The sequence below is a fragment of the Pogoniulus pusillus genome, chromosome 3, assembly GCF_015220805.1.
Source record: "Pogoniulus pusillus isolate bPogPus1 chromosome 3, bPogPus1.pri, whole genome shotgun sequence".
NCBI classification, from domain to species: domain Eukaryota; kingdom Metazoa; phylum Chordata; class Aves; order Piciformes; family Lybiidae; genus Pogoniulus; species Pogoniulus pusillus.
The window spans coordinates 49077359-49092268 of record NC_087266.1 but is presented as its reverse complement, the minus strand read 5'-3'; the positions used below and the strand labels follow the sequence as shown (position 1 = coordinate 49092268).

The 14910-nt window shown below is 40.1% G+C and overlaps 1 protein-coding gene across 6 annotated transcripts in view; it reads right to left on the bottom strand.

The window, feature by feature from the left end:
• FNDC3A (fibronectin type III domain containing 3A) overlaps positions 1-14910 on the bottom strand; it is a 105306-nt gene that overhangs the window by 48483 nt on the left and 41913 nt on the right. For 5 of the 6 annotated variants that reach the window (XM_064175796.1, XM_064175804.1, XM_064175817.1 and 2 more), the window contains one exon: positions 13974-14049. In XM_064175796.1, the coding sequence (XP_064031866.1) occupies positions 13974-14049 (76 nt within the window). Of the gene's footprint in view, positions 1-13308; positions 13325-13973; positions 14050-14910 lie in introns of those variants that run through there. The other variant, XM_064175843.1, reaches the window with a different exon arrangement.

Sequence of the window (14910 nt, the reverse complement as noted above, 5' to 3'; positions counted from 1 at the left end):
CATAGAAAGGCACCATGCTTACTACCAAGACCTGCAGCCTTTTCTGTAGTGAAACGTGTTTACTATCACACATATCACTAAATATCTTCCATCCATCCCCTCTGCAAACTACAGATTTTAGCATTGCAGGTGATTAGAAAGTGGTTTTCAGGATCTGCATTATTTGAAACAAGCAACAACCCCAAACCATCACAGACTAATAAAGGCTTTACAATTTTTTACTTCAATCGTTTAAACTTGTTTTAGTATTTGAAATTTAAAACTTGGTCTTTTTAGTGTTGCTGACAAAGGCTCCTTGATTCTACCACAATGAACTCTTTACAGATCCCCTTCAAGAAGGAATTGTTTTCTCCCAACCTAAAGCAAGTTACCACACAGGGAAACTATGTAAACTCAGACATTAAGAGCATCTATGACAAAGGTGGTTGTTGAGAAAAAGCTTTCAACAATGCTAATAAATATGTATTATCAGAAAGAAAGTATCTGGTAAAGCAGTAAGCAGGGACCAGACACAAAGATAAGCCTATGCTGTTGCAGTGTTCTCTTCAAATTCAATTTGGTCTGTAACCAAATAAGTTTTAGAAAGTAACATACCCACTGCTTTGGCAGCCAAAATGAACTCAGAGCCAGGAGGAACTATGTAAGGAATCCACTTACCTGTGCCAAAGCAGGGGGCCAGGGATGAAAAAACTAGCTTGGATCAGACATATAAAAGTTGTCATTCCAAACCAAAAGAAAGGGGAAAAGATACATGCATACAGTGGAGCTTCTTACTGTACATTATGGATGGATCAATATATCCCTATGCTAAGGAGCTGAGACAAGAAAATTGCTCAATAGCTGGAAAGCAAATGTGTCCTTTGTGCAGAAACCTTTTCATTGCTTCACTGCTGCCTGGATGCAGGAGATCTAAATTTTCTGTTGCTGGACTGTCAGGCCTCAAGGACTGAAAAAACCCTCATGAATCAAGTCTATTCACCTGTGATTTCAGCTTCATTCCTCTCCCTCATTATCATGCATCAAGATCCATCATAAATGGATTTTACATAAGAAGCATCAGGAACAATCTTAAAACTGTCATTTCTTTTACTCATATGTCTCCCAATGGAGTACTGTTCCAGAGCATCACTTCTCTATGTAGCCAGGAAGTTTCTTGTAATTAGATAAATGAAACTGGGCTCTAAACCACCTCTGGCATTAACTTTTTATTATTATTGAATCCCTGGTGTTTACTTACCTATTCCTGACAAAACTCATTTTGAGCCAAACCAACCAAGCTTTCCTTTTGTAAAATAAGCTCCTCCTGGATATCTTAATAGCTCTATCATACAACACCAGGAGTCAGCTTCATTTAATCTTCTGTAAATATGAATTATCAATTACAGTTAAGTCTCAGCAGAATCCTGTAAAATGCTACTAAACATCCCAAGCTGTACCAGCAGCTCCTTCCCTGATACAATTTATGATCACAATAACCTTTACAGATACATTATACTGGAGATACTCTTGTGAGTCAAACAGCTTGATGGATTCCTCCTCTTCATCAAGTTTCAAGTAAGGAGATCCCCATTTCTAATTTATTAATCCCATTCGTGACCTTGCATTGTACATAACTGCATTTCACCCAGTTCAAGGGTACCATTCAGACAAGAAGCTTTTAGACAGTAAATGCATGTTCTTGTTGACCTTGCAGAACTTCTGGAATACAAGTTTCAGATGCCATTGGAGTTGCTTGGATGATGAGTTTTGTTGAAATGCCAAGTATTTCTAGATCTTGATAGCTGAGAGACACCTGAGTGCATTGGTTACTGAGTGATTAAGATGGGATATATTCACATGCTAGGCTGGCTGTGCATTATCATTTACCATTCAATCCTTTCCTTTTTCATTCACAATTTAAAATCCTAATAAGAAATGCCAAAAATTCAAAGCAGCAAACAGGGTTATACTGACTCTGCTGAAGCTCTCTGAAGCTGCACAGAAATGTTTGCCCACAAAGATACTACTTGTCCAGAGCCAGAAGCACACCACCACTGTACAAGATGATCCAGCAACATACATTTGTTTCAGAAACACATACATGTGTTTCTGAAAAGAACCCCAAACTCACCACTCTTCTATTTAAGTACTGTCACCAAGATGAGACTAGATTCTTCCCAGGAAATACAAGCTAGCTATTTTTCAGATGAGAAAATGTGGCTCGGTAACTGAAAAAAAAATGACAATACACTGAAATTCTGTGAGCATAATACACAGTGGGAAGGCTATTATGGGCAAATTGGTGCTCTGGATGGTATTTTAAAGCCCTATCAGAGGGTGAACTGGGGAAATAAAGCTGTGTGGGCATATGAGTAAGATTCATAGTCTAGCGTGTATCATACCTTTGCTGGAAAGGAATGTGAGAAAAGCTGAGAGAGTATACAGCTGCAGTTAAGAGTAAAGAGAGAGGATTTCCAAGGTGCATTTCCCTTCTTTTTATGCAATCTTTCTCTGCACAAGAATCAGAAAAACACATCTTTTGCAAATATGTTATTAAAATGGCTACAGATACATCATGTAAGATGCACAACCTGTGTAGAAAAGCATTGTTGTAACACATGAGCCAGAAGCCCACGGTAAGAAGTGCTAACATTGTCAACTATCTCAAACTTTCACATTTGCCAGTCCTCTTGTAGCCATTTACAGTGCAAGCTAGGGAAAGGAGTGCCAGGTAGGCTCACACTAGCCTGCCTTCTGCATCTCCATTCAGCATTTGCTGATACTCACGTTTGGATTTCAGCTCTCCTAGCAGATGATTTTTAAAACTCATTCATGCTGGAAGAACTTTGGCTGGTTCCAATTGCTCTGAATGTCTCTTACCAATTATCTTCACTCATTGCTGCATTGCTTAGTTACTGGATGCTCCCCAAAATTGTATTGCCACTCTAAATCAGAGGCAGTCACTGTGGTTTTGACTCTTTACTATCCAACTTGGATGAAACATTGTCTTTAGGAGAAAAAAAGTCAAATTAAAAGCTTAGCTTCTCAAATTCCCAAATTCAGCCTGGGCTTTGGGCACAGCAAGGATCTCCTTGCAAGACAGCTTTATTTATATGCACTTCTTTTTGAAAAGGAAGGGAAAAAAAAAAAAACAGATGAGATTTCAGATTTAACTGAATTTAAAAGCTGGGCAAGAGTCAACTTACTTTAAAAAAAAAAGTGAACAGAACAATTCTGTGTCTGATCACAAGATGGTAAACTGAAGGTATGGCAGGTATGATGAAAGGTAAGAATAAATGCAATGTATGTTTAATGTCATTTTCAAATCTACCTGCTACTTAGGAGTTTTACTGAGATGTCTCTCAGCTGCATAAACCATAAGAGCTAGCTAAAGCAGCTGAGGGTGTAACACATAAGCACTTGACTGAAATGCTATCTTTCAAGAGGCTACCTCAAGCAACTGGGAAAGCAGAGAACAAGAGAAAGGTTGACTACTCTCTGCAGATGTATCTTTCTTGTGTCTGGCATCTTCAACTTTCATTCTGGTTCTTAGAAGAGAAGGCTACAGTTTAAGTTACAGCACCAGGATCTAACAGTTTGTGCTGGTTTGAGGCTAAGTGGAATGTTTTAATGAGAGATATTAGATCATTGGCTGTGAAAGGAAAATAACAGTGAAGTCTGTGCCATTCACTGGTTTGCCGAGAGGGATAAAAAGCCAAAATGTCAATGATTTGTCCCATTCTGGTCTGGGACATTTCCCTGTTAGTTTCTCCTTCACTCTGCTCTAATCTCACCACTAACCTTGGCTACAAATAACCACATAAACTTTCCTGGTTTTGTTTGCCTGTTTGGGAAAGCAGAGGGAGAAAGAGGGGGTAGCTTGGAGCCCTTTCTGGGCAGTTTCCTTTGTCCAGGAGGGAGTTTGATTTCTGTGTTACTTCTAATTTGTATAGAATTGTAAACACTTGTAAATATATTGTGAATATATGCTTGCAAGACTTGCTTTGCTGTAAATACAGCTTCATCTTACCTCCAAGCTGCCTGAGCTAGCCTGGTGTATTCCAATAGTGGGGGGCACAAAGTTCCTAACCCACCACACAGTTCTTTCCCTGCCCTCTTCTCAGAGTGATTATTTCCTTCTGTTTTATCTCTTTCGTTTGGGATTTTTGTGTGTTTGGTTTTGGAACTGGCTTCCTAAAACTGTGTTTTAGGAATAGGGCTTTCTCTGCTTTGGGACTCTGCCCGAGCCCATGGTTCTGCTGAGATCTTTCTACACAGTCCTACTTTAAATGTCCTCTTCACATTCACAGACTTGTTCTAGGGCTGTTGCAACAGTGACCTTCAGCACGAGGAATACTCTGTCCGACTCACACCAACTTACTAGTGTCTTATTGAAACAACAATTCCATGCTACTTCCTTTTAAGAGCTGTTAGTGAAATAATTAGACTATCAGTTTGACATTTAAAGTTCTTATTACAGCTCTTTGATTGACCTGGAAGACACATTCATTCCACCTTTAAATACAGCCGTCAAGATCATCCAAGGCAAAGACAGCATATATGAAGCCAGCCTGTATTTAGAGCATCTGAGTGAAAGGGTATGTGCTACTGCTGCAGAATGGGCTAGTGGCAAAACAACTTGAGAACAGGTAGAGGAGGTAAATCATATGTTCACAAAACAGCTGACTAATCAAAAGGGAAGGAAGGTATAGTCAGCTTCTCTAACAGCTCCAATACCATTCACTTGAGATCTGTCTACAAGTTACTGGGTGCTGAACAGTCACTTGAAAAAAATCTGAGGCTCTTGAATGATGTCCTAAGGCACTGCTCCAGACAACTGCATTTTCTAGAAGGACAAAAGGAAAAGCTGTCTGCAGTGTGAGAAAGAACTTCTCTTTGGCAAAAAGCAAAGAACAGCACTGTGGATAAGCCATATTTGCTACCAGGCAATTTGGCCCTTCTGACTTTGTTGGAAACCTCATGTAATGAGACTGTTTCTGTATAGCTTTAAGTGGCTGAACTTAGATGCCTGTAATTAGTTGTTCACTCACACAGTAGCTGTTGATATTTGTGCACAGCTAGCCTATATGTTTGTAACAGCCTTGTTATCTCTCTCCTCTTCTTCCTTTGCCTCGTTTGGATAATCAGCTGTTTTAGTAAAATAGATTGCTGCATGTCTGCAAAAGGAAGATGGTGAATAGAAGTTACACTACCATGATTTAGAGCAAGTTGAAGAGTGTCATGCAAGCTGACAAAACTTCAGTCAAAAAGTCAACCATAGTAATTTACTGTTGATAGCACATGCACAGCCATATCTATCAAGTTGATGCTGATTCATCCATTAGAAAAAGTGCAAAACTAGGAACAGAATAAAAGAAAAGAAACCTCTGGATTCAAAATACAACGTTCATTTAGATGCCACATGCCAGCAAGAAGAGTGTACCTGGAACCATGCAGACAATACAGCTGACTTGCCAAGGTGAAAACCATAAAAGGGAGACTAACCTCCTGGTCCCTTTCTGTTGCTGCCTCGGCTCTCTGTCTACAAAACAGTTTTTAGCATCAAAGAAGAAAGCATGGAAGCAGAGCAACATCAGGCCCTGTAAGGTGTTGGCATGGCTGTGGCAGTGTGGGCACCTGTGGGACAGCTTGCTCTGTCTTGAGGACCTCTGGGAAAATTAGGACCAGCAGAGCTGTTCCAAGACTGCCACCCCTTACAACTACCATGTGCCTAACAGCAGTCCACAAGCTAAGGCAGCCACAACTACTTTTCAGAATACTAACAGAGCAGGAGTACATAAAAAATTAAGTCCAGGCTATTTCTTTGTTAAAAGTGCTTCTTTGATAGATACCTGAATACTTGCAGACTGTACATCAAGGACTGCAGAATCATAGCATTGTTTCCACTGTAGAAGACCTCTATGATCACTGAGTCCAATCATCAGCTTAAGACCACCAAGGCCATTAAATCATGTCCACGCTTTTCTTGAACATCTGCAGGGACCACCACCTCCCTGGGCAACCTATTCCAATGCCTGACCACTCTTTTGGTGAACAAATGCATCCTAATATCCAGTCTCTCCTGGTACAGTTTCAGGCCATTTCTTCTTGTTCTATCACCTGACACTAAGGAGAAGAGACCAACCCCCACCTCGCTACAACTAACTTTCAGGTGGTTGTAGAGAGCAAAAAGGCATTCCTCAGCCTCCTCTTCTTCAGGCTGAACAATCCCAGTTCCCTCAGTCACTTTTCATAAGACCCTTCACCAGCTTTGTTGCCCCTCTCTGGACATGCTCCAGTAACTCAATGTCTTGCAGCAATACAGGACATTGATGCAGGAGTATGACTTGAATCTCATGCAGTGGAGCTATAAAGAAATGTTATGGGGTCTTGTCTAACAATATGCAGCATTTTCTGACAGATGGCACACCAGCATGTACTCACACTGTACATGTGGTGAGAGAATCTAACAACAGATCTGGCTTAATGAGAGTTCAAAGGCTTGTGATCAGCAATGAAGAGCCTCATTGGAGGCCTGTAGCTAGTGGTGGGGGGTCTGTACTGGGTCCAGTTTTGTTCAGCATCTTCAATGACCTGATGAAGGAAAAGAGTGCACTCTCAGCAAGTTTGCTGATGATACAAAACTGGGAGAAGTGGCTGAATCACCAGAAGGCTGTGCTGCCATCCAGCAAGACCTGGGCAGGCTGAAGAATGAGGCAGAGGTGAACCTCATGTAGCTCAGAAAGGCCAAGTGCATATTCCTGCACTGGAACAGGAATAACCCCATGCAAGAGCACAAGAAAAGGGTTAACTTGGCTGAAGCATCTCTGTGGAGAAAGATCTAGGGGTCCTGGTAGACTACAAATTAAACATGAGTCAGCCTGCAGTGTGCTCTTGAGGACAAGCCGGCCAGTGGTATCCTGGGGTGCATTAAGATGAGTGAGACCAGCAGGTTGAAGGAGGTTCTTTTCCCCCCTTTATTCTACCCTAGTGAGGTCATATCTGGAGTACTGTGCCCAGTTCTGAGCTTCCCAGTTCAAGAGTGACAGGGAACTACTGGAGAGAGTCCATCAGGGGGTATGAAGATGACTGTGGGACTGGAGCACCTGTCAGGAAAGGCTGGAGGGGCTTGGGGCTTTTTAGTCTGAAGAAAAGAAGATCTTATTAATGCTTATAAATACCTAAAGGGTTGGTGTCAAGAGGATGGGGCCAGACTCTTTTCAGTGGTGCCCAGTGACAGGATAAGAGACGAGGGCCCAAACTTGAACACAGAATGTGTCACCTAAACTTAAGGAAAACCTTACTGACTTTGAGGGCAATGGAACTCTAGAACAGGCTGCCCAAGAGGTTGAGGTGTCTCCATCTCTGAAAGCTTTCAAAAGCTGCCTGGGTATGTTCCTGCGCAACCTGATCTAGGTGACTCTGTTTAGCAGAGAGGTTGGGCTAGATCTCCAGAGGTCCTTTCCAATCAATTCTGTGATTCTGTGAAGTCCTTCCTGCACAAGCTCTAACCTTACAATTTTTATGAAACCCAGTGCAAAGTCTACTTGAAAACATTCCATGTGAATTTCTAGAAAAGGACCATTTGTTTGTAAATAATCAGATAATTAGAGAATTTGCTCAGTAAGTTAGCAATCTTCATAGATTTTATTATTCCAATCAGCCAGATTGCAGCCAATTAAGACAGAAGAAAAGCTATCAGCATAAGTTATTCCAGACATGAAGTGAAAATGCTAAATAAAATCTTTTTCAAACTCCTCAGCCTGCATTTCTGACCTTTGAGTCAGTTCAAACTGCTAAGTACTTACATTAGACAACCTTTCTACTTGAACCAGAAATCAAGAAGAGATACTGAATACACTTTCCTCTGTGAAGGAAGCAACAAATACCTATTTATTTTCCATCAACAGCACAGTCAGGGAAGAAACCATATGACCAGTCTGCAGTGCCAGGGGGCTATTCTAATACTGCCAGACACATGCTTCATACAAGGCTCACCCGACTGATCCAGACTCAGCCTAGAGTAGCATTGCAATCTCAGCAGTTTGAGTTAATAATTCACAACGTTGTGGGCTAGACATGACTGACTGCAGTCAGGGAAACCAAGTTTTAGGGGCATTCTCTAGCTGCATCTTAGGACTGTAACTCCATTCCCAACATGCACCTCCAAGTACTGGTACCACCCTTGTAAAACGTGTAACGGTGCTCATAGAAATGGATGAGTTCAAAGAGTTCAAATGCTTGAGGACAAAGACCATTCATTGTGGGTACAATTGTGAAACAATACACTCAACTCAGATGTTTTCAGGATGTAGCCTTACTTATTTCAGTTTATAATAGCCAGGCTTTAGCTCCAGAATGGAGACATCTCATTTAGGTATCTAAAATTATGTGTCTGCATGCAAGTGAGGACTTTAGCCTCCCATTATAGCAAGTGGAGATCTAGTCAGTACAGACAGTGGAGCCTGGAGAGCTATTCAGTGCAAACTGATGTCAGCTGAAACGCACTGACTAAATCTTCCCTAGTTATAATGGGAGCTCAGATCCAAGGCCACATATAGAAACACACATTTAGACACCTAAAATTAGATGTCTTCAGTATGCAGCTGAAGTGCTGAAATTTTAAACTAACATCTCCAGAACCTTCCTACAGTCAGACTGGGTTTGCAGTGTGCAGCTTGCAGTATAGGGAAAAGAAGGAATAAAGGAGGAGATTGCAGAGGACATGAGGGAAGGTTAACTGATGACAACACACAGCAAAACCAGAACCTGACTGAACGCCTTACAATGAATATACTAAGTTATTAATTCATTCACATATAGAGTTGTGGGAAATAAGTAAAGATAGAACAAAAGTTTAAAAAAAACAAACACTGAAGAAGAAAAAAATAACCAAGGCAGAAAATGTTATGGATATGTTTTGTCCATACATTAGATTAGATGTTAGATCTATTTAACACAGTTTAAGCAACAATCAATGACAGAAAAGTAAATTTTCTTTAAAACCAACACTGAAAGAAATATGAAATCAATGCATTTCCCTTTTAATCTGTTTTTGGTTGGCTGGTTGGTTTTCATTTGCTGATGCAGAAGGTGATAAACCAGGTCGAGTTTGCTTTCCAACAGAACTAGTGACCACTGTAGTTCATTCTGGGAATAGCATGTTTTAGAAACCTGGTGTTTATACTCCTAGCAAAGTGGGTGCAATAGCAATGAGACCTGCTCTGGCTAAAAAGCAGCATAATAAAAGAAGGTTTTCCATGAACAGCTTCTTGTATCACCTCTGGCTGCCTCTTTAAGGGCTGGCAGAGACTGAGCCCACCAAGACCTGGTCAGTTATCAGATTTAGCGGCAGAGAAGGTCAGGCAGTTCCCAGAGAAGGCCGAGGGAGCTCTGTTATGAGGCTAATTCTCATGGCCATTCTCAGAATGGAAAGAGCTGGATCTAAACAACAGACTTCTGGATTGCTGTGTTTTATTCTGGTCAGGGGAATGACCTTGTTTTGCACTACTTCAAGTTTTGTTGAGTGGGTAAAACAAGTTTGAGATGGTCCTGAAAAGAGCAAAGATTACCTCTGCCCTATTGCAAAAGGCACTACTGTAGTCTCAGAACTGATGTTATATTTTCCTCCTGCCTTACTTGAAAACACTTTGCAGAAGTATTTTATTCCTTATTTTAAAGAGACAAAAAAAAAGAAAGAAAGGAAGGAAAGAATGTTAGGATTGCTTAACTTTTATCCCAGAGACAAACCTTAAACTGATACCTCATTTCATTTCAAAGCATTAAGTATTTATGACTCATACTAATTTACATAATTTTTCTTTCCTAATTTATTATGAAAATGGCAATTTTCCTTTGCAGAGACATACAGAGCATGGTCTCTCTTATTATGTCAAGTAACATTTGATAGTCCTTAGCTGTAACTTGGGACTGTTATAAAATGTGCTCACGATGAGTCATCCTCATTCACTTACTCTGCAATAGGAAGAATTAATGAATGAGTGATCTGCAGTAATTCACTTGTAGAAAGAGAGCCCATTCATACAATTCAAACCTGCTTTTCTGAATCACTGTAATGCAGCTGATTATTTCACTTTAACAGAACAAAATTTTGGCTTCAGGAAAGTTTCTACAAAATTCTTGAGCATAAATGAGAAAAGTTTCAGAGATGTAAAAAGAGCTCTTCTGAAAAGAAACATTTTGGTCTAAAGCAAGGATAGGCAGACAGATATCTTCCTAGCTATCCAGCAAGGAAAGCACAGTGCATCTGGAGAGCAAGAGACTGAAAAACTCTTTGAATTAAAGTTGTGTTAAGAGCAGGCAGAAGTCATTGCTAGGTAGCCAAAGAAAGTATTTCATACAATCAGAAAAATTGGCACAGACAGAATTGCCCATCTGAAGCTGCACTCAACTCAAATGATGTATGGTAGAAAAGCAGTTGAAATCTTAAGATTCCTACATACAGAAATAAAGCACCCATGCTTCCTATGTGACAGACATAAATGTAAGAAGAAAATACACAAAAGTCAGCAAAAGTCTGCCAAAACAAAGGAGTGAGATTCACCAAGGAGAAAAGGTCTCTCAACAGCACTGCTCTTTTACCAGCCTGAAGAGATTTCAAAGCAGGAATAAGCCTTATGAGCTTTTTTACCTAGTCATAACTACCATGGAAGAGGCCTGCCTTAAGAAGCCACTTCTCACTTATCAGAGGATCTATGATCATCCACTATGTAGATCATTATGAAAGTGATACCAGTGGAGTCTGGGTATAAATGCAGCATTTTCTGCAGCTTAGCTCACAGAAACAAACCAAACCAAACCGTGGTGTCCTTCTCTATTGATTGTTCAAAGAGCAGTGAGTGGCTTACCAAACTACCCAACCTGCTGTATATCTGCACTCTCCTGGGGATCCATCCAGAAGGAGCTCACTACCTCTCAACTTTCTCTTTTTCATACTTACATAACTTTAATTTTAAACTTCTGCCCATGCAAATGGACTTGCAAGAACCTAAACTTACACTTTAGCATTTTCCACATTGGTCAATGTGCAACATTCCAAATTCTTACTGTCCTTTGTAATCTCAAATGATTTCTCTTTTCCCTGGGCTACCATTTACTTCAAAGAGACAACGTGTCTGTTAATCACTGCTTTGCTAAGCAGAAATTGCAATCCAGATTTTGAAAAGTGGTGCTCAGAACTTTTTTTTGTTCCTTGAGAAAAATGTGTTGAATATAACACTGAAGTCCTTGTTATTTGTAGAATGTTGACCATCTCACAAAAGAAGCAAAATAAACATTCAGAACCAATTCATTCTAGAGAGAGAATATCAGAAGCCAAGGCACATTTGTTTGGTGGTCACTTACCATTCCATCACAGAGCAGTAAGTGTTGTTTGTTCTACATGTAAACTGCACAACTCTCATTTTGAAAGGGCTAAGAGAACGCCTGTAATAAAGTATTAAGCACATTTCACACACAAAAAAACCCTTTGCCTTCACCAATGCTTTGTCTCCAGGTGAATTCTGAGTGTGCCACGAGACAAAACATATTAATTGCAATATAGACATAATTTTTTTCTCTAGACAGCACATGCTGGGATTTTGCAAAGTAGTACCCAGACACACTTTGAACATGCAATGCTACCCTTTTTACATAGTACATCACAGAAAAAGCTGATAGGCATTCTTTGCAGAGACTTTTAAGTCAACACTGTCAGAAAAAAGCATAAAGAAGGGTAAACATTTGCAGGGAAAATGGACTGGAAAAAATATTAAGGAACATTGTAATGACTAAATTAACTTTCCAGTGATTGCATCTCCACTGAACTTGAGCCATTTTTGTTTCCCTCATGCCTTTTTAAAAATAAGCATCTCTGTACATTTGCAAGATTTCCTCTGAACCATGCTCGTTAGGCACTTCTGCATCTTTACCTTTGATTTGACTGAATAACTGAGTGCATGCAGCAAAGGAAAGAAAACCAAAACAAAGGTGGGAACGACGTGAGCTTGGCCTCTTTAGAGTCAATGCAATTGTCTCTAGTGGTTGTCACCCATTTTGTGAGCTGGTTCTCCATTTTGTACCCATGCCAAGGGCAAACTATGTTTGAGAAGTTGTGGCAGAGCAAAAAGGACCACTAAACCCAAATTACCTTCTACTCTGTATACCACCTAAAACTGTTCGCTTTGTAAACACCTATATACAGAGAAAACAGGAAAGCAGACACTCCTCAGCAGTGTCAATATGTACAACGAAAAAGGTACAGCATCCATTTTTAAGGGAGTTTCTTCTTTAAGCCAGACAGACCCAACCAGCCAAAAGGCAGAAAAATCCATAGGCACACACTCCTGAAACACAAAAATGTCTCAAGAGTGGCAAGAATGGACCAGAAATGCAACAGTCAAAGATCACACACAACTCAGATTCTCCTATGAGATGAGTGGCTGTATAGATAGAAAAAGCCTCTGTGCCTTCTGCTTTACTGCCAACGGCAAGCCATATTTCCATGTCCTGGGAGTGGGAAGGACAAGGAGAATGTCTATGGCTGGAGGCTTGCTGTGCAAATGATTTGGCACGTAGGTTCCTTGACTGCCAGTGCCACTTTTCAGAAAGATTGTAAGACTGTGACTGAGCTTGCACCCAGGAACAATTGAGTCTACTAACTCCTCACAGTCACTTTCATATGTAAAGCATGAACAAATCAACAGCTGAATCAAATCAGAATAGTGACCTGCCTATTTGGAAAGCAGGAGAGACCAGGCGAGGATAAAAGCCATACCATGAAATATTAGAACTACATCTATAAAGGTATGATCTCAATATTTTTGCAGTCTATCACATACTTCCATCTTTGGAGATGATCATGCAAGCAAACTGCCCATTCACTCCACTGCCACCCTCCCATAAGCCCGTTTGGTAGATCAGAATTGAACCGAAGAACACAATGGTTGCCACTGTCAGCATTTTATACAACAGAAGTAACACAGGTATGACCTGTTCTTTAATTACAATTGCAAGACAAAACCCACCACGATCCCCTCTCCTATTACCAAGTAATTATTACACAGCTGTGTTTCAAATAAGTTCTACAGAACTGTAAGCTGCAACACTGATCCACTTGTGGCTCAAAAGGAAGCCACAATACTGTGCAACTGGCACAAGCTTTTGAAGAACAAGGCCAATGAACATGTAAACTTGAGGAATTATAACCTAAGGCCTCCTTTTAAATGCACTAATTTCTATCCAAAGGATCTGGCTATGAGACTAGGAACTGGATCTTACATCTCTTTTCAGACCAGAGAGAGAGGAAGAAAAGAGCTTGAAAATACTTACCTCAAGTTCCCAGAACAGTATCTGCTGAAGCTGGGCCAACATCCAGGAAAAAAAGAAAGGAGGATTCATTGGCCCAGAAGATAACAAGGAAAAAAGTGACTCCATAGTTGAATTGTGGATACTCTTCTACAACACAGTGAAGCAGTAATCTAAATAGCATCTATTATATCTGACTGATGTTTGCAGCTATAGATAGGCTGATGAAGTGTTTTTACTTTGAAGCTGCACTTGCTAGAACTGAGGAATAATTTGGCCCCTAGAGATAGTGAAGAACTAGTAGAAGGATAACAGATACCTATTGTTGAGATGGGCAAACAATATCCATGTGACAGCAAGGAGTAAAAAAATAAACCATCTGTAGCTTTTAAATTGAGGTCTCTGTAATAAGACCTATGCAACTCAGCCCAAAGTTTGCTACCACAGCACTTTGCTCTTCACTTCGCAAACCGAAAATGTTCCTCCCCCTTCCCCGAGAAATTTCATTTAATCTAAGAAAATCACTTTTTTGTGTCAGAGAAATGATCCTTAGCACCTAATCTCTTCGGTATTTAAATGGCTCTTGTTTTTAAAGTAATTTCTATCAGTCTGTTACTTCCAACACCACAAACTGCCTTTTCTTTCTCCTGAAATAGACTCGAGAAAGAAATGAAGTTCATCAGCTTTACCTGTAATGCACTGAAACTGTCCATCTTCTCTTCTTATCGTAAATGCTTCCCCTGGATTAACTTGCACAAGAATAACCTTAAAAATAAAAGAGTACTGCAATGATTATAGGGGAATACATTACACAACTCTGGTACATGCAAAAGAAAAAGCAGGGTTTAACTGGGAAAAACCCAGCTTTATCTTCTGGTTAGTAAATACATTATTTTTCACTTCACACTGCCTGCTGCCTTCATCCCACAGAGAAGAAGTGATAAGAGCAAGAACAAGTGCAGATTTTTAAGCAAACACTTTTCCAAGGACCAAGCAGAGAGAAGCAGCTGAGTTTAACAGTACCTGGACAAATTTTATTTTCTCAACTGCCTAACATAATTAAAAAGCTATTTGCACAGCCTAAATTCTTTCAACAAATTACATTAGCTTCAATATTAATCAATCCACCAGATAAAGTTTGAGAAGGAAGATTAGAATTCCCAGTGTTTGAATTTCCATCATAACCACTTAGCAAACAGTTCTCAGCTTAAAGGAAATACTGTGTCCTTTCCTTCTTTACGTGATCCCAGCACATTTGTACTCATTGATGATAAAACATTGTGAGAAGTCATGACAAAGGAAGAGATGAAGAACATGAAGCAGTGTGTATAGCTTTGTTTGTGCAAAGCTGTTTATCCTGTAAACCCATGACATGCAGAACTGATAGCAACGCACACTTCTCGGCCAAAATAAACAGAGGAAGTCTGACATGTACCAAAGCAGAAGTCTGTTACCATTTTAGGCTTCCATATTGTCATCTGAAACCTGTCTTTCTGTTTGGAACTTTGAAGAACCAAACTAAATTTATAAACAAAGCAAACAAAACCAACCCCAACCAACCCAAAAGAGCAGGTGCATGTCATGATTTCCTTTCTAGGCACATCTTTATTCACTCTCTGGTTTATG